Here is a 26,953-nt window from a genome sequence, read left to right as displayed (position 1 = left end):
TGTAGCTCTTGACTTTAGTTCAGTTCCCTCGTAATATCCACCACCCGATGTCCAGTCATTTGCATACGTGTTGATTCCTACTTGCACACACACACACACACACACACACACACACACACACTAATGTAAACAACCTTGTCTCCAGATTATGGCAGACAGTGGGTATGGATGGGAGAGGTTCCGTCTGGTCAGCTCTGATCACGGAAGCGGTGCTCTCCAGGCCATTAAGAAACTCGACTACGAAGACCCCGTCCAGCGCCAGGGGTTCAGGTTCAAGGTCCAAGTCTCTGATAAGGTAACATTCTCAGGGGAAGGATGATGTTGACTCGAATAGTTTCATAAAAAAAAAAAAGTTTGAGAAACACCTTACTAGGTTTTTAATAATTCATTACCCCGATGATCATGTGCACTACCTGGTCACAAGACTACACATGTTAAAATAATAATAATGTTTCTACTGCAGGAGGCGGGGCGGTGGGAGGACGAGGAACACATGGACTCGACCTGGGTGGTGGTGGCCCTGGTGGACGATAACGACAACGTCCCCGACCTGTCCACCCACAGAGTTAATCTCACCTTGTCTGAGGACACACCTGTGGGACACTCCCTCGCTACCTTCACCGCCACTGATAAGGACCAGGTAATTACTTCAACATTGCTAAATTGACAAAAATTGCAGATTATATCATACAGTAGATAGTATAAACGTTATCTACTCTTAAACACTGACCAACAAAGTCCATCAGATACATAAAGTATATATTGGTAAAACTTTAATATGTATTTCATTAATCAACAAAACCTACGACTCTTCCCTCAGGATGTTTTGTATTATCCCATAATATATCCCGGCCATAAGAGTATCCTGGTATCATCCTGGATAACAGAATCAACAAACCGTTCCAATAGTTTTATCCTCAATGTTCGTGTAATATTTAATGCCAGAAATACCATTCAGAACTCGACCCATCTCGGGTATGTGTGTTGGTTTTAATGTACTGCTAAACTTAAACAACTAAAGTCTTTAGGCTCGTACACTACAATATTCCAGGTTAGTAAATACATTACTCAATCACCAATCAAAAAATTAAGTTACAGCTCTGGTTATAATGAGGGCTATAGGGGTTACATCGACTAAACTAAACACCATTTCTTTTCCCGTATAAACAAGCACTGTAGCCCCCTAGCTGACCACCCAGTGTGAGGTGTTGGTTGTGGACAGAGGCAGATAAGGCACGGAGAAGCTAAGAAGCGTATCCATTATTCAACGGCCGACATAAGAGTCTCACTGTGTTGATTGATTAATTGCAGTTTCATGTTATAAATATGTATGTCATTGAAATCCATTAGTTTATTTCAATGGTAATGTTGAAAGTATTATTAGTTTTAGAATTCATGTAGTCGGCAATCGCGAGGTATTAATTTATTAAACGATGTACAACGGTTTATGAAAGAGGACATGAACCATCTTAACCTAACCTAACCAAACTATATTAGAATACCTTTTAGTAAAGTAAGATAAGGTGAAGTAAGTTTGGTTAGCTCATTTTCCCTTTTTAAAGTAAGTGGACGTGGTGTTACTCGGGAAGAAAGTCAGGGAAAGTAGGAGGTATTCTCGAGGCAAGGAACAACTTCTCTTGTAAACAAAACTCGTAAAATATCTTGTTTAGGTGCGTAAAAATAGTGAAGTGTTACATCTACATTCTATTGTCGTTATTCTTCTTTTGTTCTTTATTGTTTATGATGACGGAATAAGGAGTTTCCGAAACGTTAGTATGGAAGATGTTCCCCCAACGACTCTGGGGAACATAGGTATTGTATATTTATACAGTACACGTATACAGTATACTGTATACATAAAACAGGTAGTCATACTGAGAGACATTTACTGACAACAGCTACACATTATCCTGTATCCTCTCTTAGGGCGGGGAAGATGAAGTGCGCTACACCATCGACCCCAGCAGCGATCCCTTCAGACTCTTCGCTGTGGACTCAGTGGGTCGTGTACATCTCCGCCGCCAACTAGACCGTGAGGCAGCAGAGCGTCACGTGGTCCGTGTGTTGGCAGTGGACAGTGGCGCCCCGGCCCTCACAGCGACTGCCACCATCCTCCTCACAGTGACGGACGTGAACGATAACGCCCCCAACGTGGCCAACCCCGACACCCTGTACGTCCTGGAGAACAGTGGGCCGCGACACGTGGGCGACCTAAAGCTGGACGACGCTGACGACTGGTCCTTGGGCCATGGCCCGCCATTTACTGTGCAGCTGGCAGACGACGCCCCCACACACATAAAGGAGAACTTCGCTGTCGACTTCGACGAAAGTAAGTGTTCTAGAATATTAATGAGACATTATATGTAGAGACGTTAAATGGGGAAACTCCTCCAGCACTCGACGGAGGTTTTGAAAATCTTAAATACTTTAAAATACTAAAGAGCACAAATTATTTGAGGGAAGTCCGTCATTGAATCTCCTTCAAAACAATAATGTTCAGAATGTACTAAGTTAGTACAAGGAAGAATTATTGTAATAATAGCTGGTCAGAGTGGCCCATTACTTCGTCTTGTAGTCCTTTGTAATGTGATGAGTCTCGCCTGCTGCCTTGCCTCAGGCTGCTTAAGGAACAGTTATAAAGGATAACCTGAAATTGCACAGTGTATGTGGATAATAGAGCCCACTGTATTGTTTCTGAAGCTACACGTATAGTTGATACCTGACGTCAGCTGCTGAGGAACGTGTCCTGGTATAGTGTCCCGTACCTGGAAGAGCACAAGAACAATTTAGGTGATTATGAGACACCCTGTACAGACGGATTTAAATACACGAGAAAATATATTGAAATTATCACTCGCAATCTAATATATTATTGGAATATTACATCCAAAACGCACGACACAATGTTGCTCACAAAGATTAAGGTACATGTAATATTTCCTAATAGTACAGGAACTTACTGATACACTTCCATCACAAAACATTATTAAATATAAAGCCAGTGATGAGATGATTGTCGCTGTCTGACGTCACATTACTATTCAGATGACGCTACACACACCAGCCTTCCTTTGATGCACCAATTAAAACTTTTATCACAAATTTTGACCCGAATTTAGCGTGAAGCTCATTGGCTACATGACATAGGAATTGTTCAGTGCACGAAGGATTAAACCCGTTTTTCATTACTTTGCTCTACCGGGAAGTTGCGTCATTTTCATTTGTCTAGAGTGTAACTCTGTCAGAGATAATTAAATTTCATTTGGATGTTTCACAATGGTAACCAAACATTGAATATTAACGGGTTTACTCTTTACCCGAAGATTGATAAACTTTCATTTGATTCCCGTTTACATTCGAAAACAAACTTCCCATACCACATGGCGCCTCGATTATGGCAACCAGTATGCAACAACAGCGGCGTATCTCATAGAATAAAAAAGTGAAAGGTTAGGTTAGGTTGACAAAATAAGGGAATTCCTGCAGCTATCCCTCTAAAGTAGTATATCGTCCCTAACAGTTCCGCCATGTTTGTTATGGTGTGAGGTTGGAGGTGGACCTACGCGAGGTGTGTACAGTATGATGCTCTGTTTTTGGAGACGGAGCAAATCTGACCAGAGGCTGGTGGAAAATGCACGAGTATAATGGCCCCTTAATACATCAGATGAAGAGCTGGATATATGGTCGTAATCTTCACCCTAAACTATGCTCAGTAAACTGAGTGAGATATATGCCAGGCGTCTTTTGGAATAATTGTCCAATTAAACTTTAAAATTGCACCATAACTTTTATAATTACTATAATGCCATGACTATTAGTACATGTGATGATCATGGTTAAAGTATTTCATTTAAGACGTCTTTCGTTATCTTCACCAAACTTTACCCAAATTACGTTAGTATTCACGTTATTCAGTTATATTTTCAGGTTGATTTTTTACGTGACTTCTCCTTTATGTACAATCAGGGCCAAATGTTCGCTCCCCGTATTGAATCCGAGTCAGGGGAATGAGTCTCCGAACTGACTTACCCTGACTGTTCCATCTCATTTGGGGTCGATGCTGCTTCATTTTGGGCGGGAGTGAACTTTTGACCCCGATAGTAAAACACACCACCTTCAAATTTACTAAAAGGAATCAAATGTATTGTAATTATCCCTAAGGCACATTACACACCCTCAAGCTGTTTATAAATCATATTACTTGCTGTAGATGAACGACCCAGGGAAATACCAGTGTTAGAGCCTCGTCCTGACCCCAGAAGCATTTAATGTTGTTTATACAACACACATACTTCATGTAGATCCACAATGGAAACTCGGATAAGATAAATCTTGATAAAATCACACAAGAAAAAGGGGAAACAATGGAGCACCTTAGCTTTCGTTTTTATTCAAGACATCTTCAGAGGCAACTGAATAAAGGCGAAAGCTGAGGTGCTTCATTGTTTCCCCTTTTTCTTGTGTGATTTTATCAACATACATACATACATACATATATACATACTGTACATACATACATACTGTACATACATACATACTGTACATACATACATACTGTACATACATACATACATACATACATACATACATACTGTACATACATACTGTACATACATACTGTACTGTACATACATACATACATGTACATACATACATACATACATACATACATACATACATTACATACATACTGTACATACATACTGTACATACATACATACATACATACTGTACATACATAGATACATACATTACATACATACTGTACATACTTACTGTACATACATAGATACATACATACATACATACATACATACATACATACATACATACATACATACATACAACGCCCACGGACATATAAAAGATCTAGAGCCGCCAACAGAATGACCGACTCTGCGACCGAGACCAAAATCGAATGAGTTCATCAACTGTATAAAAGAACAAGTGAATGAAGTGGTTGCAGTGCGCCCGATTGAACTTCAATTATGGTGCGGACACCAGTTGTCTGGTGGCTGGCGGACAGACAGCACCGTGGCTACACGCCCTCACCTCACCCATCATTTTAGGGGAATAAAGGGCATACTGTGTCCCCTCCGTGACGTGTTTTTATATATGTAGAACATGAGTATTAATATATTTACTGTGTTGATGAATGGTTCACTGGTAGTAAGTACTTGATATTCAATTCCACAGTGAAATTGATATCTTTTATGGTGAAGGGAGACAGAACAATTACATTAAAACAGAAATTCTATTATAGATGGCACCACGCGTCAGTTGTTGTAAAGGTTTTGTTACGAGCGACGATTAATAATTTCCAATATATGTACAGTAAATTGGCCTCTTTGATGCAGAGTGTGTGTGTGTGTGTGTGTGTGTGTGTGTGTGTGTGTGTGTGTGTGTGTGTGTGTCGTCAACACGGCCACACATTATACAAGTGATTACAGCAAATTTTTGTCATCACGGTAATTGTATATCAAAATTGCAGTATAGTTCGCCTCTCAAATTACTACATACACACACACACACACACACACACACACATATATATATATATATATATATATATATATATATATATATATATATATATATATATATATATATATATATATATATATATATATATATATATATATATATGTGTGTGTGTGTGTGTGTGCGGTAGGTGTTATGTGCAGGCGTCCAGACGACGCTGCGCTATGTGATGGCTTGCTAAAGGTATCAGTTTGTTTTAATTGACACGCCTGTATGTTCAGACATGAGTACCTTAGGTGGCGTTCCCTTGTTCATCGTAAGATCATTTCCTCAGTACAAGTCTGTTGCTGGTATTCACACGCACGAATATCAGCAATAGATTTATCGGCACTTTATAGTGTGTGTGTAGACACATCGTCTCAGGTCATTGTTCACTAAAATGATTGTTTCCTGACAGTACAGTACAGTACAGTACAGTACAGTACAGTCTCTTGTGCTGATTCTCCTTCACCTACATGTATTGTAGCTTCTGTGGTATGTTTAAACTGACCTGATTGTTTTGAAATAAATGTTTACTTTGTAACTCTAGTGACCGTATCACTATTATTTATCAGACTAATAAGAAAGGAAGCTATACAACGGTGCATAACATAAACAAAAACACATCTGTGAACGGTAATTGTCTCCGACCAAGGCCTCACTTGCCAGCACGCCACGTTTTCCCCATTAAAGTAGCTTTTAACCCAAAACTTGATCAGTCCTGTTGACAATATATTTCTGTGAACGATGAGCCTATTATAACCTTCACCTATATCACTCACTAGAGGGGGACGAGGGTCGCGGGGTGGCAGTGGTGACGTCACTCGGACCTCTGGATAGGGAGGTGTCGGTGACTCGGCTGCTGCCCCTCGTGCTGGGTGACGCTCACAGCCTCGTCACCACCGCCACCATCACCATCACCATCGCTGACCTTAATGACAACCCCATGAAGCCCGCCAACAAGACCGTCACCATCACCAGGTTCAGGGTATGTGTCTGTGTTTCTGGCTAAGACTTATGACTATTTGAAGAGTATGTTCGTCTGTTCTTCCGACCATTAAAACACTTACTTAGGATCAAGTTAAGGACCCGTGTCTGTTTACATTTGTCCCTCTAGCATGAGAAACATTCCGTGTGATTCTCTTTACATGTTAGTCTAGCAGTTTAAATATTAGTGATATACGTGATAATAATACCCAGGGTGAGGTCCTCGCCTACAAGTTGCATCCCTCCCCATTCCTTCCCTTGTCCTCACACCCAACCATTAGCTCGTAACCCTTTATTGCACACTAATCATCTCCCTCCAATTAGCCAGGAACTCGGTATTTCTCTCCTGTCCCTGATACTCCTCTCCCACCCTCCCATATCATCCTACATCACCCTCTGCCCCTCCCGTATCCTCCTCGACCTCCTCTCCCTCCCTCCCATATCATCCTACACCACCCTCTGCCCCTCCCATATCCTCCTCGACCTCCTCTCCCTCCCTCCCATATCATCCTACACCACCCTCTGCCCCTCCTATCCTCCTCGGCCTCCTCTCCCTCCTCCTCCCATATCATACACCACCTGCCTCCGCCTCCTGTTTCCTCTCCCACCCTCCCATATCATCCTACATCACCCTCTGCCCCTCCCATATCCTCCTCGACCTCCTCTCCCTCCCTCCCATATCATCCTACACCACCCTCTGTCCCTCCCGTATCCTCCTCGACCTCCTCTCCCTCCCTCCCATATCATCCTACACCACCCTCTGCCCCTCCCATATCCTCCTCGACCTCCTCTCCTCTCCCTCCCTCCCTCCATCTCTCCCTACCCTCTGCCTCTTATCCTCCCTCAACCCTTTCCTCTCCCTCCCTCCATATCATCCCTACCACCTCTGCCCCTCCCTTGTCCTCCTCCCACACCTACTTTCACCTCCTCCCATCTCACCTCACGCCCCTGAAGTTGAAAATAAAAGTCTTTAGTTTTAGTTTTAATGAGTTTGTAACTAATCGTGTGCTGACCCACATCTTATGGCACTCAAGTACATCGTTTTGCGAACGAGGCAGTCAAGGTGATTTTTTAAATATTTACTTAAGTGGTTGACGTCGAGGTAATACTAATGATCCATTAATGGGGTTGATTTAACACCTTAACGCTATTTGAGTTAGGTTAGACTAGGTTAAAGTTTTATCACCTTGGGTTAGGTTAGGGTGATTAATTTTCAGGTGAAATAAACTGGTGGGTCTAATCTTCAGGTGATCCAGTCATTTAAGGAGACAAATTAATCTTACAAAGTTACATACAGTCGTGAATGTATTTTATTTCCTATTGATAGACTTGTAACATTGTTCAAGGACTAACCTTCCTCTTCTCATCATCTCAGCAGGCAGAGACATCTATATTTTCCCCGCAGCAACTGAACATTCCTTTGTACGTCTCCTCCTGCATCTCTCTGCTTCCCCATTACTTTATCATCTGGTTCTTATTTGTGTTATATTTATGATATATGTGAGATAACGTAATAACACAGGAATTAGACACCCCAGCTTATTTCACCTGAAGATTAGACACCCCAGCTTATTTCACCTGAAGATTAGACCCCCAGTTTCTATCATCCTTCATCTCCCCTCTAACCCAATTAGAAAATAAGCAGACTTCACCAGAGTAATTAACCTAATATAGAAAACCCTTAAATATGTTTTATTTTTATATAATTTTAATGTACAATATTCTATAGAAGAATATACGCTTTATTATTAATCTGGTATAACAATTTCCTCCAATATTTTGTATGTAATTTCAATTTAAACTGTCAATAACAATGATATATTCTTCATTAATATTATAGATCTATTAATGAATGGTGAAACTCGACAGTGTACAGATGTGATGTGATGTGACAGTGTACAGATGTGATGTATTAATATTTTCGTAACTTAAATAAATTTGATATTGATGATACTGTACTTGTTAGGATACATGGATATATGCTTCATCCTTCTCAGGCCAATTCTTCTCTTCTTTAAACCCCTCATTTATCATGGTATTAAAAAAATGTATATATTTCATGCACATAATACTGCAGTCATATTTTATCAACTCTTATTTAAAAACTCCTACGGCAATGAGTCTACCTGCCACGACCCATAATATATATCTCCGTGGTTAGTATCTCACCTGTAATAAATAACTTCTCCTGCACACGTAGCCCAGGTAACCTTCCACAAATATTTAGGTACTTTTGAAAGGTGTGCTGTAGCCAGTACTGTACCTTCCTTCACGGAGAAATTGTGTTATGTATTGTACAGTATAAATCTTGCAGTGATGATGATAGATTTATTCTCTCTCTCTAATCAATAATTCCTGAATATCTTATAAGTTCAACATGTTATCACCTTACCCACCCTCCTCCCTCAGCCTAACTAGACATTATGAAAGTCTCTCCCTGTACAACTCCCCATTCATTTGGCTTTACACTGAAACATCTTGCCCACTTCTTCATCTCGCCCCCAAGAGTTTTATGACACAGCTATAAACCTGAGCTGCACCGATAAGAGAGTTTATTTGATTTCTGTTAAAGCCTCAACTACAAAGTGCAATTTAAACTTCCCATAACTCTGTGTGTGTGTGAGACCGGACAAGTTTTGGCCTTAAGTGGGGTAGCTGCTATAATAATGGGTTTCTTTTTTTTTTGCTGCTACTCGTCACTTCCTATGGGACGGATAAAGGCTTGATAATAATTCCTTGCACTAGGCCGTTAAAACACGTCGTCTTAACACAATTTACACTACGCATAAAGATAGATGAAGCTTTCAACATATACTCCAGACATCTTATATGCTTCAGCTCTCAGCAGGTATACATTACTTATGGCTACTCATACAGGTTATCTCTTAAATTTACAGTTTAAAATATTATTTCTGGAATTTTAAGAGAAAATGGATGGTATCTCGCTAGGGAAAACCTGTCTCTCTGGGTAACTCATTAGTTTCACTCGTGTTTTGTGGACAGTGGAGCATAATATGAATAAGTCGTGTTGAGATGAACACTAGCCGTGTAACCATGTACTGCGCACATTATTGTCATTCCTAAAAACCCCATTTAATTCATATTACGCTATATAACATTCAAATCCACCGCGCATGTAGAATCTCAGAAAACGGGAAACACTGTTAAAGGATAACTCACCTACTCAATGTTACTAGACCATGTGTTGTATTGTACCCAGGTACAGTTATATCATATTAATTGTATGTATTCATAGCATTAAGGAGAACTCAAGGTATCCATAAGATGAATGTTAAAGTCCAGTTGAGCCGGACTAGTGTACTGTAGAACTAAGTGTGGATCAGGGTTTGAAGGTCATACTATTTACGTCTGTGAACGTGTAGCGAACATAACTTCCACAGATATCATATGAAAATACATGAGAACAATGATCTGGAAAAAGGATAAATGTATCAGAACTATGTGAGGTGTTGGAAGTGACCCAGAAACTATACTTGAAAGGAAATATTCTTGTATGCGTCGGTATGAACAATACACCTCGTAGCCTCACGTGACATATACCCACGACAGGTACAGTGATCAGAGAATCTTATGTCTGTGTTCAAATAGTGCAATGTGTGAGAGGAGGATCCCTCATTACAGTTTTAAGTGAAGTTGATACACCCCCGCCATGAACATTCAGCCTTTGTTTTAAGGAGCGTCCTGTACCCGCCTTGGGTGTGCCGCGTTGATATTATAACCCAATGAATTTACCCACGAACTAGCAAACCAAGACCTTACCTTAGTGTGTAATTTAGGATTAAAATGTGTTTATGCGGCATGAGTGACAATATACCGAAAAGTGTTCAGGTGAGAACCGTAAGAAATAAAAGTAAAAATTAAAGATTGAAACTGTAGGCCTACGCGGTGATGAGCGGCAGGGCACTGCCCTCAGTACCCTCCGTTCTACCGTCACCTCAGGTCAGTGTCCTATCGGGCTATATCCCGCCCTATAATTAAGGCTTATATAGCAGTTATTACAGTTTAAAGCTTTGCCTGATATATAAGTGTAATAGTAATGTGTTAGGGGATGTGATAACCGCCCGCCAGGCATTATTTCTCAGTACCCTCCGTTCTACCGGTCACCTCAGGTTCCATGCGTCGGAGTGCCTTGCTGCCCGGCAGCCATTATCCCTATGAGCGTCCCAACAGGTTGTGACTACTCCCAGCTATGCCAATCCACTGTGAACCTGTGGATTTCCAGCACACCACTCCAAATGAGTAGTAACAAATAAGGAGACCGTGAGAAACTCTGCGGTCGTCACTTGGAGCGACCTATAATACCAGGCGTAGAAATAGTGCTGGTATGTCTCTTGGTGAAGCCCTCGTCTTTACCCACCGAGGGCGGTGTGCGAACGAGGTGCCTGTTGTGTATACCTAAAAGTCACAAGGAGTCCCATACCTGCAGGGGTGGAGTGTAACGTGCGTTGAGATGGTGCTACTATGTATGATAACCGACGGTGCTATATTCAGTCTGATGTGTTCAGGGATAGTGTAAGAAGGAATGACCGAGGTAAGGTGGTCACAGATTGTTATGCAATAAGTAAGTGGATGACACGCCATCAATGTAAGACGTCTGGTGCCCATCTGGGTAACCAACATTTTCGTTGTTCTTCCGAGGAAGACCAATTCCTGTGTATGTTTTTTACCAGTATGCTTTATAAGGAATAAATTAATTAAGACATGTTATGGTTTCACCCTTCTTTCCCCTTATCGATCTGGTCAATGGAAAACCTAACCCAATGCCTAGTCCACTCTGCACGCTACCTAACGAGCTACATGCTGTCCAGAGGGGGTCTGGTGGTAGCGACCCTTAGAAATTAAGATTAGAGTTAAGTATTCCCCCTTAGAATTAGTGACCCCCAGTCTGGCAGTATAACCATGACAAGAAAGGTTGAGCCTGGGAGTGATTTGTCTTTCTTTGTAATAATAGAGAAGGTAGAGACACAAGTTCTTCGCAGAAATTAATATTTTATGAAATGTTTATAGTATCAGAAGTGATCTATGTTGATGTTCCAGGTGGTGTATATTCATTCCATATTAGTTATCTTAGGTTGTTTAGCCAATTACTGCACGTCCTTAACTAGTCTTTAATACTGTACATGTGCTTCTTGCCTTCCATAAGTTATACAAATCCTCCACCATAGATCTTTTTCCACATTATTTACTCATCGTGTTTAAAGTATGTCACTTTTCTTTTTATCTTTCAAACTTAATCTGTCTACAAAATGACAAATTATTCCATCGGACAGAGTGAGGAGGTGCCCATACCAGTTGGCCGTGTTTACGTGGAAGATGCCGATGACTGGGACGCTGGCGATAAGACATGGGCGTGGAAACGAGACGACCGACACCCACTCTTCACCCTGGACGCCCACACAGGTCATCTCACCATGAATGCTCACGCCCACGATGGAACGTGAGTTGGAGATTCCTTTTCTTTCTTTTTTTACTTTGTAGTGATCAATTTTTGGAAGAGTTTAAGTTATGACTGATCATAAAAGATTGTACTGGATTGATGGAACAGATGATAGTAAAGATAAGGCAAGGAATAACTGATAGGATTATTATATTTGTCAGACCACCATAACTAGTAAGTCTCAGGCGCACACCACTTTCATGGAGTACTGTACTTAAGCGATGAGTGGAGAGAACATAAAATGAGCGCCGCTTTACATAAACATCTGTTGTATCTCTGACAATCTCAGAAGAAAGCACTATTTTGGTTCTTAATTGTTTGACTTCTCCTGCACTCTTAACCAACAAGTATAGAGAATAAAGAGTTAGTGTAGGCAAGGCAAGCTGAGAGAAGAACATCTACCAGTTCACTTGGGGGTACTAGGCAGTTTACACCTTAGACGTTTATGTATAATTATGTATATATTTGGTAACATGTATTTGATAACTCGCCTACTTATGTATTTAGTAAGTGAGGTAATTAAGTTGTCAAATGTTAACAGGTGTTTGGTTCAGGTGTGTAATGTTAACACTGTGGACAGATATGAGCTGCAGTTTGTGGTGAGTGACGTGAGCCACAACCAGAGGAACGTGGGTGCCAACGTGACCGTCACAGTTACTAGTGTCAGCCGTGACGTCGTTGCCTGTGCCGTGCCTGCCCATGTCACCACCCACTCCCCTCGTGCCCTCATCACCCCACACAAGGTAACACTCCCCCTGTGCCGCGCCTGCCCATGTCACCACCCACTCCCACCTGTGCCGTGCCTGCCCATGTCACTGCCACTCTCCCACCTGTGCGTGCCTGCCCATGTCTACCACCGCTCCCCTGTGTGCCGTGCCTGCCCATGTCTCCACCCTCCCCATGCCTCATCACCCCCCACACAGGTAACACTTTCCCCCTGTGCCCAGTGCCTGCCCATGTCTCCCTACTCCCCCCCCCCTGCGTGCCTGCCCATGTCTACTCCCCTGTACCACCCATGTCACCCTGCTCCCCCCCCTGTGCCTGCCCATGTCTCCCCCAAATGCCCTCATCACCCCCACACAAGGCACTTGCTCCCTGGCCTGCCTTCTTCTTGTCTCCTGCACCACTCCCCCTGTACCGTGCCTGCCCGTAGTCACCCCACTCCCCAGATACCCCTCATCCCCACAAATGTGCTCCCTCCTGTGCCGTGCCTGCCCATGTCACCACCCACTCCCCCCGTGCCTTCATCACCTCACACAAGGTAATACTCCCTCACCACCAAGCCTTCATCACTACATTAGGACCGTGACTGGTGAAGCAGGCCCCAACCTAACCAATCCTATTAGGACTGGGATCCGTTTATTCTGCAACTCTTCTTAAATTTATGCCCCTAAGATCGACAACCCACAGAACAAAGGAAGAGACTACAGATCCTTGCCAAACTCTTAATGTATTTTCTGCTCTCGGCCGGATATGCAACTATGCACCAAATAAGTGTTCATTAAACGGACGAGACAGTGTTGGTCATAATGTGTGTCCGTAGTGTGTAGTGGCGCGTGATTGGTTAAGTTCAGGTGACCCAAACTGTAATTTTTTGTACACAGAATTATATATGATTTCAGTACTTGGTTCTCTAACAAAGATGCATAGACACCTGGTCTCTGGTCTGTAGCAACAACCTAGACAATGCAGTAATTGATGTGTTTGTCACGACGCAGTTACTCCATTTAAAATATAGGCCGTGTCTCTCTCCTGGACGGCAGCTTGCATGGCGCTCCCCTCTCGAGGCTCTGACGGTGTCAGTGGAAAGGGTGGCCGGGGTGGATGTGGGCGTGCTGTCCTTGGAGGAGAGTCCTGTCCCACCCACCAGCGGGTCCACAGGGGCGCGGGTATGGTTTACCGCCCGTCCACGCCAGCCCCTCGACCAGCTTCTACTGTTACATCGACGCAAGGTACTTGTGTGTGTTGTAACAAGAATGTTATTTATCAGAACAGGAAGTAAACGCTCTTGGAATAAACAACCCCATAGAGTTACACACACGACTAACATAAACACAAGACACAGTACCGAGGTGACCAGTGTAGTGTCCCCTGCCAACAACACCTGTCGTCAACTGACGTATGTGAGGAGTTGTCTGGATTTAGGTCTACTAAAACTGTGAACTACCTAATATGACTTACCATGTTTGTCACTTCTGTGTAACCTCAGTCACACTCACACATGTTGGAAAAACAATGTGAGAAAAATACTGAACTACCATATTATTTTTCAGATATCCAGTGAATCTGGCGTAGGTGTGACCAACGTGGGAGTAGGCGTGTGTATAACCGTGACCTCAGCAGAGCACACCAAGGGCGGGAGTGTGTGGGTGGTGGATGCTAACAGGACTTCACTAGTGACCCCGCGCCTGGAGATCTCGGACAGTGGGTGTAGCTGTCACGCCTACCGCCCTCACCTGGCCCATCAGTGGCAGGTGACCCCCAGCGCCGACGCCCAGCCCAGTGCTGCCGCCGTCACCCAGCCGGCCTCCTGCCACCCCAACCCCTGCCTCAACGGTGGTCGCTGCATGGCTCACACCCGCGGCCCAAGGTACAGTAGATGTGTTGTGTGTGTCTACATGCAGTAGTGTATTTTTATTGAGCAACAGCAAATGGTCTTCATTACTCAAAATCGGACAGAAGTGTTACTGTGAAAATTATTTAGTCAAACTGAACAATTCCGTGAAATACACAGTCCTCTGATGTCATTACCAGTGGTGAAAAATAAAAAGAGACTCGTCAGTTTGATGTAACATTATTGGAATTACATTCAGCCAATTTAGTAGATAATTTGATCAAAGAAGAAAACTAAGAAATAGTAATCTAAAACAATTAAAATCTTTCACACCCAGAAATATTTTTATTAATATGAGTTGTTGTAGTGTAGATCAAGGCCAGTACAGTATTGCCACTCAGTAATTAATTTATAATGTACAATATGTCAAACCATTTGCCTTCTTGGATTTATGATAAGTAATTTTCACTGTTTCAGATGCGTGTGTCCACAAGACACCAGCGGGTCAGTTTGTAAACAGCTGAGTCGCCATTTCCGAGGTAATGGGTGGGCGTGGGCGGCACCCATCCCGGTGTGCACCCAGGCCCACATCACCCTTGAGCTGCGCACCACTCGCCACGACTGCCTCCTGCTGTATGCCGGACCAGCTGATGATATAGGTCACTCGGGACAACACCTGGTACAAGTAGGTCGTGTGCTTTGTTCACCCTGAAGCCAGTCGCCAAGTACTGTATATAATATAAAGAATATAATACGATTTATCATTTCACAACTTATCAGCTTGCTGGCTGTTTGGGCGGGAAGACATAAAGAGATCACAGACACAGACGACCGTTGTACAGCCACCATCATTTTTTGTTTTTGTGATGTTGCAGACCAATCACATACCTGTAGTCATTTTCAGACTGTGATGCCACCATTGTCCTGACACTACTATTGTATGTCCGAGGAATATGATTGTTCCGCTGGTATAGTTCTTGCTAAAGCAGGAGATATAGTCACGTTGGATTTAAGAGATTGAAGAGAATATCTGTAAGCAATGAGATTTATTTTGTATAATGAATTGTAAATTATCTGAATTTCATGTAAGCTTGGTAGACAATACTGTACTATGGTATATGAATGACAACAAGAGCTCTCCAACTGTCCGCAAATTGCTGAACTAATCCAACTTGGTTCAATTACAGCATTTATTTTTAAGATCAAGGCTTTACTATGATGACATAACCATACAAAGGGGAGCACCACCTGTCCGAAAAATCCGATTGTCCAATTCTTCTTCCGGTGAATGTACTAAATGTATAAAAACGATAAATAATGATATAAAAAAATACTCGGTACCGTATTTTGCGGCATAGAAGACGCACCCCCTCTTTTAGCAGGAAGTATTTAGGAAAAAAATAGTGTGTAATTTCCTCCTGTAGCCATAGTTTTCTTAAAATAATATATACAGTACTGTAGGGGTATCGAGATATTAATATTGTCTAGCACTCAGGATGGGCTTTCTATTAGTTTTCTTTAGCGCCATGCTAAGACATATGACGACAGTGCAATTGCACTGGGGTGCCTTTCCAGGAATGGTCTTGGAGGTGGACTCTCAATGGAGACAGGCTTTATATATACCCAATAGTCATGTTGGGAGAAAACCGGTCCTTGATTGAATAGTTTCAAACAGCCAGGAATAATGATGGCAGGTCTGGTGACTTTGTGGGAGACGTCCACTACAGTACCAGGAAATGTGAAGAATAAATAAAAATAATACCAATAAATAAGTTACAACAAAAAGTAGTGTAATTGCCAAATCAGTAAATAAAAGACAAATGAAAGTAACACAGTCGCCATTTGCATACACTACCTGTTGCACCAGACTAACGAAGGCCAGCTGGGACGCCGATTCACAAGCAACGCCCCCTTCCCTTACACTCTGCAACCTCCTCCCCTCCCTCACTCACCCAGCTAACTCATGTGCAAAGAAGTGTAAATCCCTTTACGTGTTTGCCCTAAGGACACTTATTTCTTTTACTTTTTTTACAGTGCGTATGTAGGATGGTCTGTCCATGTAGCGGAGTAAAAATAATTGAAGTTACGTATATCTGTACAAAAGTACAAGTTGAAAAACAACCGTAACACCACAGCTTGGCCCAGTAGCCTGGGTGTTACAATGATGAGTCTAACCTGGTTACGATGCCATGATTAATCACCATTAAACACTGTTATATCAGTAAACACTAATAATAACAGTAAATCCAGTAAAATATGGCAGGGAGCGAAGAGAGTTACAACTGCAGACAATGCTTAACTAGTACAGTAGTAGTCACTTGACTCACTCGCCGTACTCGTTCCCGTTACCAAGCGTATGGTTGAAGCACGTATGGGAGAAATACTGTACATATCTTTTAGTCTAATTTGTAAACGATGATAAGCACAGTGATAAACAAATTATATAAATCATGCATTTACCTATGATAACATAATTCGAAACATTGTATCGTTATTAGAGTGAATGAAATATTATTCCCACAAACAATAATGTTATTGATGACTCTGTTTGTTTCCTGCCTTTGGCACCTGTGTCCCACACGTTGACATCTTAGTTACACGAGCCTAAGGTGATCTTTTCTCTTTTGGGAATGCTTCTTAGGGTCGGAACCCAAAAATTTTGTCCAAACCGGAATATATGTATATGTGTAATTGTTAGTGATGAATATTAAGAGTGAAATATGTTGTTGTGCAGGAGGATGTTGTGAGCCTGGAGCTGGTGGGTGGTCGGCCACGAGTGTTGGTGGACCTGGGCACCAGCCCTGTGTTGTTGGAGGCAAATCAGGACCACCACCTTCCCTCCCTCGCTGACGGTCATTGGCACCGCCTTGACCTCATCATCACTAGCCAAGTGAGTCAGCTTTCATTATACTGAAGCATCTCCCTTGTGAGTTAATTGTGGGCCATCTGAAAGTAAGAGATCTCTTGTATACTTTTTAGAACTCAGAGTGTGTTTGGTTGTGTGTATGGATGTACATTTATTATTTCCAGTCCTTTGTATAGTATTTGTGTGTTAAATATTTTACAGAAAGTGGAAGTGATCGTGGACAGGTGCCAGCACACTGGTGAATGTCGGCTGGCGGCGCCCTTGCCTCCACAGGACCATGCCCTCACTGTGGCGGCGCCCATGCAGGTGGGGGGGCTTGCCCATGCCCTCCCCCACCACAATCACCATGGCTGGCCAACACAGCTCACCCAGAAACCCTTTCATGGGTGTATTCGTAACCTTAGAGTTAACGGAGAGGTGAAAATCCATTATGCTTATACTGTACTGTATTGGTCTATTAGTTCTCTGCTTAATCAGTTTGTTCCTCATACATTGCTTCCAACCTTTTCTTTAGTCAGGTTTCCCATCCACTTGAAATTGCATCAGAGAATTACTCTTCAGGAGTTCCACAAGTAAATACTATTGACATCACCAGCTTGTCGGCATCATAATATTTCATGGCCTTTGATTTGACAAAAGGTTTTCAAGCATTTACACTGAAATCAGTTGTCCAATTAAGTTGAATTCAAGCTAAGAACTTCTCTCATTAGTCCTTAGAACATATTACTATAATATTTGTATATGGTTTATTGTCTCGTCAACTGTCCAGGTACTGTATGCATCTTTTCCTTTCTAAACTGTGTAAGTTACCACCATTAGATTAGTTCATTCAGCAGCTCATGGGAGGTAGATGCTAAAGTCTATTATGTTTTTCTTATTGTAGAATTAATTATTTAAAAATCATGTCGGTTGTGGACCAGTAAATGTTATACATCCATGTATTAGTCGAGGCATAATACTGTACACATTTACAGTATTCTGACAGTTAACTCGAGTACTGTACCGTACAGTACCACTTATCTCGTATTACTCTCCATACACACCATCATCTGGTGGGTATCATTATATGAAATATAATGTTAGCACAGCTCTCGGTCTTGTATGAAGTATATTATTATTGTTTTTCATGTTTTTCAGCTTCGGGACCTGGGCGAGGCAGTGTTGGGGCAGGACAGCTGGCCGGGTTGTCCAGGACAGGACCCCTGCTCCCTGGCTGGCGTTCCCTGCACTCATCATGCCAGGTGAGATAACATCACCCCGCCATGACAATTGTCAACACTAGTACTGTACACTATCTGGTGGACTAGCATCCTGTCTTGGGGATAGAGTAACCCACTACTGTACCTGTTAAGTTTGAATTTGAAGTGAAGAGTCAGATCAACTACCTGGCCACCCTACATCATAGCAGGAGATATAATGTGTGTGTGTTCATTTATACTGTACAGTATATTATTTGTATTTGCATTAATAATTCTCTATCTTATATCTTTTCTTTTCTTTTTATTTTAATTTAGTCACATTTGGTGTGGGTTCATAAAAGGAAGAAGTGACAGTCAAGATCTTACCTTAAAGATCATGAATCAATTTTTTAGGAAAGAGGAAAAACTTGTTTATGGTATTTAGGGATCTGGAAAATTAATTTGATAAACGAAAATTAATATAGGAAATATATTGTTGTGTTGTGTAAATGGGAAATAATTGAATGGTGTCTAGTTGTTGTTGTTCTTATAGGGAGTGGAATGGATCCCTGTGAAAGTAAGATAATATCAAGGACGTGTAATGGGTGGAGTAGTGGGGGAGTGAAAGTCAAAAGTGGTGAAGTGAATCGGCTGCCATTTGTGTATCATTATCAAGACTTATCATTTAAGATGTGTGGAGGTGGGTGGGAGATGGGCATGCGAGTGTGAGCCGGGGCGAGGTGGTCAGGACTGCACCACAAACACCTTCCCTGCCTCCTTTTCTGCCAGCAGTTATGTCAAGTTGGCTCTCTCCTCTGCTCTGCCACCCAACACCACCTCGATCCAGCTACGGTTAGTGACATCATGGTTCTCGTTGCACATTACCTTTCCTTAATTTCCCACTGTATAAATATATATATGATCATCCTTATCACCTGCCAATTTTTTACCATTATTGCCGTCACCTGCTTGAACTACTATAATCATTAATCATCTTTTGTTTATCATTAGTATCAAGTGTCACCATTACCGGTCGTCCTACTAACGCCATGATCAGCTACCAGAGGTGTTCCTGCATCATGGCAGTGTTAATTGTTAATATCCATTTCATCGCTAAACTCATCAAATAACTTCAACCACTAATGCCATTTTCATACTTAATTATTTCCTATCATTACCATTAATTGCTTCCATTGATATTTTGTGGTCATATATAAGTTACCCATCAATTCAGGTACCGGACATGGGAAGAGTGGGGTCAGCTTATAGCAGTGACCTCCCAACATGGGCGTGACCTTGCAGCATTGCACCTGGTGGGCGGCCACGTCTGCCTCAAGCTGCTGCTGCACCCCACTGCCCTCACCCATCTCTGTCTCTCCCAGGTGCTGCTAACTGACGGTGAATGGCACACTGTGTACGTCCACAGGTGAGTGTACAGGGCGACGGGCAGAAGTCCTTTATGCTGTCAAAGTCGATCTGAATCTTGTGATAACATGATGTGAATGTTTTAGAAAGGATGTAGCTTTGGGCCTTGTCTTGGTGAAAACCGAGATCTGGAATAGGTTTTGTCGAGGGTTTGGATTAAAGCCATGTGATTGAAATATTATACTGTATTTAAATCGGAAAAAAAATGTATATATTTTTTACCAATAACTTATTTTATTTTTCCCTTGAGATTCTCTATGTAGTACTGTATAACTAAAGTGGATATTATATAACTATATAGGACGGGGGCCGTCGTTATGTGTTGTACTGATACACATCATTTCACATATACCGTAAGTCACTAACTAGCATCGGAAGAAATTGTCATAACTGTTTTATACTAGGTATGTGTGTATTCAAATATGATGCATGAATATTGTAGTGTTAAAAACGTCTAATATAATGTAGAAATAACTTTCAAGTAATAAAAGTGACCGACAAGTGTTTAGTGTTATTCGTTCAACTGGTGGATAATCACAAAAAAAGTTTACATGTACGATATATCACGTCTAAGTAATGTTAATATTCATAAGGCTTACTTTTTGTTCATCTGTCTAAGAAGTTAAAATGCCATTTATTTCCTCCTGCAGATCTCATTACAGAGATAAGTTAGATCAGATTAGTTTAAGTTCCTATTGGTAAGCTGTAATCAAGTGTTACAATTTATCAGTTTTATGTCATGTTCATAGATGCCAGTCTTAAAACTGTATTTGTAATTCTTTTCATTTTACTCTCTATTTAGCCTTAAATGGAGAAAATATCATTTTCATGTATCTGTACTGGTAAATGATGCAAAAATTTAAATAATTTAAATAAAAAAATCAGTTTTAAATCAAGAGAGATTTTTTTTACTTTCTTAAAAATAAAATGATTTTCTCTAACCCTGGTTTTGTCAGAGTGAAGGTTGAGATCTGGGCATTATTCTCAGATACGGTACGTGGGCAGAATTGCAGGTTGATGAAGGAGATGGACCATTGTATAATGCCACACCCACACCAGCAACGCTCCATGGGTGGAAAACACCTCTATTGATAGACAGACAGGAAGGTGTGCACGTAGGGGGATCACCAGAGTATGTTGGTGTGAGTCTCTACACTGTTCATCATGACTTCTTGGATGGTAAGACCACTCATCACTCACTACTGTTAAAGTTTATTTTCCTGTTCTATTTTCCTCCCTAAAGATAATTAGTTCATTCATGAAGCTCGAATTTTGCTGCAAAACTCGACCCACCCAGATTATTACAGTTTACGTTTGTTCTCTAGTATTTACCACCTTGGAATTCTATTGGTTATTTTTTATCCCTAAGATTATCATTTTGTCAGCAAATTTAATAAAGTGTCTATAAAACACAGTGGGTATTAACCTTCTGGTACGCCCGGCCAGGGTTCGAAGTCTCATCCCCTTGCAGTCTTACATTTTCCCATCTTAATAAACATTGGGTAAAGCAATCCAGACCCAAATTACACCCTTAGAGATGCATCTGCCAGCCCACGAGGCTAGTGGGAGGAACTTGGGGAGTTGATAGAGCTGGTCCACTGTTCCCGCATTTCTGCTTATGGGGGGGGGCGGGGGGGTGCTGACAGTGTGAGATATAGCTGAGCAGGAGGGGTTGCTCCAGCACAGGAGTCAATGCAATTTGTGTTGAAAAACCACAAGAAGGTTAAGGACATGCATTATGATGAAATATAGTCTTTAAATTGTATTCATGTTTCCGTACGGTGTACATTACTGTATTGTAATGTTTTATTGAAAGAATTTGGTTTTAGTGTTGGATACATAGCATCTTCACTAATCCCTCTCCTTCCATACCACCACTTGGTAATTTTACCTGTTCCAACACAACTGAACAGACTATGACAGTTTTGAAAGAAAATTACTTCTCTTCTGGAAAATATAATTTGATTTAAATCTTACCAACCTTAGTTCTCCCTGATTTTTAACCCCACTAGGGGAGGAGGGAGGGAATTTTTTCACTTGGTTTATAAAAAAAAAGAATCTTGTCAGTCCTGCTATATGTGTTTTTATCTTCCTCTTTTATTGGTCTAAAATTTGCTTCACTTTACTTTAGGTTGCCTGGACGATCTGAGGGTGTCAGGAGTCCAGCTGCCACTACCACCTTTAGTGAACTCTTCATCGTGGGCACAAGCAACAATGTTCACCAATGTGGCAGCTGGGTGCACCGCCCCTTCTGCCTGCACCAATGTCACCTGTGAGGAACCTTTTACCTGCTTGGACGTGTGGTGGAGGTACGAGTGTGGGTAAGTTTTTGCCTCCAATTTGCCTTGTTCTGCTAACATTGTTCACAATAAAAATTATCAACAAAATACTTATAAAGCAGTGTACAATACTGTAGTACCGTATTTTTTCCTTCATCTGTGACTTGGTAATAATTAACTCAAACAAGTAGCCTGTCCAGTACTTAGTTTGAGTATCAGTAAACATGATAAGGACACCAGTAACAGCCTATACGAGTAATCTGTGGTGTAATAAGTTCAAAATCATTCCTCTGTTGCAGGTGTCCAGTGGGGTCCATGTTGATGCGGGATGGCGGGGCGTGCCAGGACATGGACGAGTGTGTGTGGTCACCATGTCTCAATGGTGGTTCCTGCATCAACCGTGACCCAAGCTACTACTGCGTCTGCCCGGCCTCCCACCTTGGTGAGTATCTTCCCACCATCATGAACTCTCCATCAACAGTTAATGGAAATATAATTCATTTTATATTTACAACAAATATAATTTCTAGTTACAGTTGCCTCCACATAAATGTACCACGTCCTGGGAGAGTGAAGGCTCGGGTACAATTTGGTGACCCTATTTGCGTAGCCACACATCAGTGCTGAGGAACACTTATCACATGAATACTTTATTTGTTTATATTATCCAGCATTGTTGTGTAGCCATGACAGAGTGACTAGGACTGAACTATGAGGAACCAACAAACAGGGTAATCCAGTTTCACGCCAATGACTACAGTGCTGTGTTTGCCACATCTTGTACCAGTACCCTCACATTTTCCCAGACATAAAACTGAATCTCAATTATATTTTAACCTTCTAAATTTAACACAAGAACAATGAATCAGAAACTGTGAAGAAACAAAGCACAAGTCCTTAGAAAATTAAAATACCTAATGAGTAGCAAGACTGTAAATGATTTACTTTTGATTGTATATATCATTTGTCAATTACATTACAGTCCTGTATTTAATATTCTCCTTCAAATATGGCTTGTTAACTTAAATATCAAATAATGATTAATTGAGAATTTAGTCATTTTAATGGTAGTGCAAGTAATTATTGGATACAGTACAAGACCTCACTCTGATCCTTATGTTGCAGGGGATCACTGTGAGGTGCAGGCTGGGAGCCTCCCCTCCCTCAGGTGGTCTATTGGAGTCCTGGTTGCTGTACTTGTCTGGATCTTCATCTTGTTAGGTCAGTCATCCCAATATTTTCCTTAAACATTTTAATACTCGTACACATAAGAGCTGCACTTTAAACTACAATGCAGTACAGTATTATCTGTTTAAACAATTAAGCTTATATTGTGTATGTAAAAATTTGCATTTTTAAACACAATATACTGTATTTGACAGTTTGTACTGGTGTATATCTTAGCACAAATTAAAATCATTATCAGTTATCTGTGTCAAGAACAACCATTACTGTGGCTGACCATTACTGTTTGTTTGCTGTCATGGTGCCAGCAGTGGTAGTGGCGGCGTACCTATTGCACCAGTGGCGTCAACAACACCACAAGGCACCAGGAGCAGCTGACACCCTAGAGTTGTCCTCACACGACCCGGACCACCACGACCACCAGACCGATGTTATGGAACTAAGCGTTACTAAGAGTGTCACAGTCCAGACCCAGCCGCCTCTAACTAAGGAAACAAAAATAGCTGGTACGGTCTAGTGAGATAAGTAGAGCCCAGATTTTGTATTTGTTTTTTACTCATTTTCTCTTCATACACTTATTTTATGTTTCCATTGCTTTTTAATATTCCACTAAAGGGAACTCCCAAGGGTTTTTTTAATTACTATTTGACTGTCCTTAAATTAATGTGACTGAATCTGCAATAGGCATCTAACACATTTATTTGTGATAGACTGGTGTGACATCATTGTACTGTTCATAAAGATTTATTTTTTTTTTTATTTTTTTTTTTCTTTGTATCGTTAATTTACAATATTTTGATTAAGTACAGATGCTCACTTATCATGTAGTAGTATCTCCATTAGCCGGAACAATTGGTTCAGAGCACTTCCAGGAATGAGAGATTTCCGGGTAACGAGACGACTCTCAAACCTGGAAAAAAAATCCCTCATCCCCAAAATTTTCTGGAATTTTCTGGGTACCGGGAAATTTTTTTCATAATTTTCCGGAAAATGTTCCCCCTCAGAAAATCGTTCCCAAAGCCGGAATTTTATGGAAAATTCCGGCTTTGGGAACGATTTTCCGATAAAATTTAAATTCGGCTATCAAAGAGTTCCGGATTTGAGGGATTCCGGTTAAGGGAGATATTACTGCACTGGCTTTGCATACCGTAAACTTGTATCAGAGTACAGTATGTGTCCTTATTCATAGTGATGGACAAATGACATGGCCAGTAGTGATGATTTAAGTTATCAATGTTTTTGTCGGTTAAAGTAGGTCGGCGATAACACCGACTTGCCATACCGAGCAAACTGAAAACAACTCTCGACGTTGTGTTGGCAGGTGTTGATATTCTCCAGCAAGAGGCACGGACAGGGGTTGGTGAGGGGGGGACAGAGGGAGGGTGTGGATGCCCCCATCTACCCTCCCTTGACGACCTGCGTAACTACGCTTACGAGGGAGACGGCTCTTCCCCCGGCTCCCTGTCCTCCTGTTGCTCTGGTGAGTGCCAACCAGTGCCCTTCACTTAAGTGATGTCTGCTGAACAGTTTAATTAAAGTATTTCTATGATTATGTACATGAAATTCAATTTAATTTTAATGTACTGCAATGACTGAATTGCAATACTTGTACAGTAATACTGTTCTGTTAAACATATTTGGTGCTCTATGGCATAAAAGACATACAATTTCACCAATGTTTTACTAAATATTTAGATGTTATAAAAAATACTGGAATTTATTTCAGAAAAAATTGCATTACAGTACTTCAATATGGTTTAATGTGCAGGTCATCCCTAAGACATTACATACACACACACACGCACATATATATATATATATATATATATATATATATATATATATATATATATATATATATATATATATATATATATATATATATATATATATATATATATATATATATATATATATAAAATTTAATATGTATTCCTATATATTTTGTTTTACAGGAGGTGATGGTGGAGGAGACACACGACTCATGGGAGGCTTTCAAGAAGTAGCCACCTTACTTAACTGCCTCAGTGGCCCACAGTCACTTGAGTCGCCCTCTTTTCACGAAACTCCCGATGTGTCTTCAATAAGAACGACTAAGAATCATCATGTAAACACACGCAGAATGTCCACTAACCAACTCGCATCCTCTTCTGATAAGCCCTTATCAAATGATGCTCGGCCCCATAGTGTTCATCAGTCAAATTCAATTTGGGTTGACAGTAAAAATCTTCATACAAAAAATACTCCCAAAAAGAATATTAGAATATCAGTCTCTAAAACAGATACTTTAGAAACTGGGATCCATAATGGTAACTTGTATCTGGACTCCAGATTATGTCCAGGTTTTATGAACAATAAAAGTAACTCATTACCTAGATCAAAAATACCTACTATATTTATAAATAACCTACACACTGAAAGTCCAGACCCTGGATGTCCTCCACAGGAAACTTGGCATAATTCCCTCAAAAAGAAGAAAATTCCTTTGTCAATCACCTCTGGGTACTTGGGGGACACCAGTGAAGCAGCAAGAAGCAGCTGTTGTAGCCATGTAGCGCCACTAGAAGGCAGAGAAGAACTGCCCTCCCTCCTCACCTCTCATGGTGTGTGCCACTCATGTGTTACAGTTTCTCTCCAGCTGGACAGCAAGATGGGACGGTTGTATGGCATTCCTAGACGAAGCCTTTCGGCATCTACTGTATCTTGTTTAACGGATAAAGAAAACGGCGCTTGTAGCAAAGCTGTATGTGACCACCACAAACTAGAGAGACAATGTGTACACCCGAAGTGTTGCTTGCATGGATGTTATACCCAGAGTTCCATTCCACCTGTTTACCCATGCCCACAAGCAGGCTCCAGAGGGTGTACGTATACCTCTTGCCAAGGTGCTACATTCCCTAGTACCAGATCAACAGATTACAAGAATAGTCACATCCATATGTTCGTTAACAGAAATAATGCTGGAAAAAAATAGCGACCATTAACATGCACGCCTTTGGTGCTGCAGAAGCATTATGTGCCTCAATGTTTTTTATTTTATTTTTTTTTTTTGTCTCGTCTTCTAAATGGAAGGGGAGTACTTTTCCACACTTCATTTAGTAATGCTGCATCATAAATAAACAATTCTAATTTTATGCATCTCATTGGACTTGTTGATCACAAAAATATATAGTAATATATCTTTGTACTTTTATAGGTATAATAAAGTGCAAAATGTTTATTAAACATTATACTTATAAGAAGACTTGTGTTATTCAATACCTCATTCAGACATGTGTAAACATGTACTTCTTTTACCCATAACCTTTAGATGAGTGACCATTGAAACTATACAGCAAGATATTGTACAGACACAACCTGCGAATGTCCATCTGATGTACAGCAGTGGTGCCCAAATTTAATGGTTAAGCATAAGACGAGGACCACACACCTGTGCTGATAAGTATCAAATTGCCTTTTTATACATTTTCTCAGGAATAGACTAGCTTCACCATTAAAACT

General features: G+C 41.1%; 1 protein-coding gene across 2 annotated transcripts in view; it reads left to right on the top strand.

The window, feature by feature from the left end:
• LOC121876484 (putative neural-cadherin 2) overlaps positions 1-26,654 on the top strand; it is a 63,075-nt gene extending 36,421 nt beyond the window's left edge. The window contains exons 10-30 of one of the 2 annotated variants that reach the window (XM_042381588.1): positions 146-295; positions 464-640; positions 1,927-2,329; positions 6,306-6,508; positions 11,799-11,965; positions 12,546-12,708; positions 13,729-13,917; positions 14,239-14,555; positions 14,997-15,204; positions 17,254-17,409; positions 17,587-17,802; positions 18,523-18,626; positions 19,254-19,415; positions 19,798-19,989; positions 20,977-21,167; positions 22,120-22,309; positions 22,567-22,709; positions 23,393-23,488; positions 23,764-23,958; positions 24,774-24,932; positions 25,408-26,654. In XM_042381588.1, coding sequence (XP_042237522.1) covers positions 146-295; positions 464-640; positions 1,927-2,329; positions 6,306-6,508; positions 11,799-11,965; positions 12,546-12,708; positions 13,729-13,917; positions 14,239-14,555; positions 14,997-15,204; positions 17,254-17,409; positions 17,587-17,802; positions 18,523-18,626; positions 19,254-19,415; positions 19,798-19,989; positions 20,977-21,167; positions 22,120-22,309; positions 22,567-22,709; positions 23,393-23,488; positions 23,764-23,958; positions 24,774-24,932; positions 25,408-26,426 — 4,800 coding nt within the window. In that variant the 3' untranslated portion in view covers positions 26,427-26,654. Of the gene's footprint in view, positions 1-145; positions 296-463; positions 641-1,926; positions 2,330-6,305; positions 6,509-11,798; positions 11,966-12,545; positions 12,709-13,728; positions 13,918-14,238; positions 14,556-14,996; positions 15,205-17,253; positions 17,410-17,586; positions 17,803-18,522; positions 18,627-19,253; positions 19,416-19,797; positions 19,990-20,976; positions 21,168-22,119; positions 22,310-22,566; positions 22,710-23,392; positions 23,489-23,760; positions 23,959-24,773; positions 24,933-25,407 lie in introns of both variants that reach the window. The other variant, XM_042381587.1, reaches the window with a different exon arrangement.
• Positions 26,655-26,953: the final 299 nt, after the last annotated feature.

This window comes from Homarus americanus, unplaced genomic scaffold (assembly GCF_018991925.1).
Source record: "Homarus americanus isolate GMGI-L3 unplaced genomic scaffold, GMGI_Hamer_2.0 scaffold42442, whole genome shotgun sequence".
Lineage (NCBI taxonomy): Eukaryota > Metazoa > Arthropoda > Malacostraca > Decapoda > Nephropidae > Homarus > Homarus americanus.
Note: the sequence above shows the minus strand (reverse complement) of the source record. Positions and strands in the feature narration are given on the sequence as shown.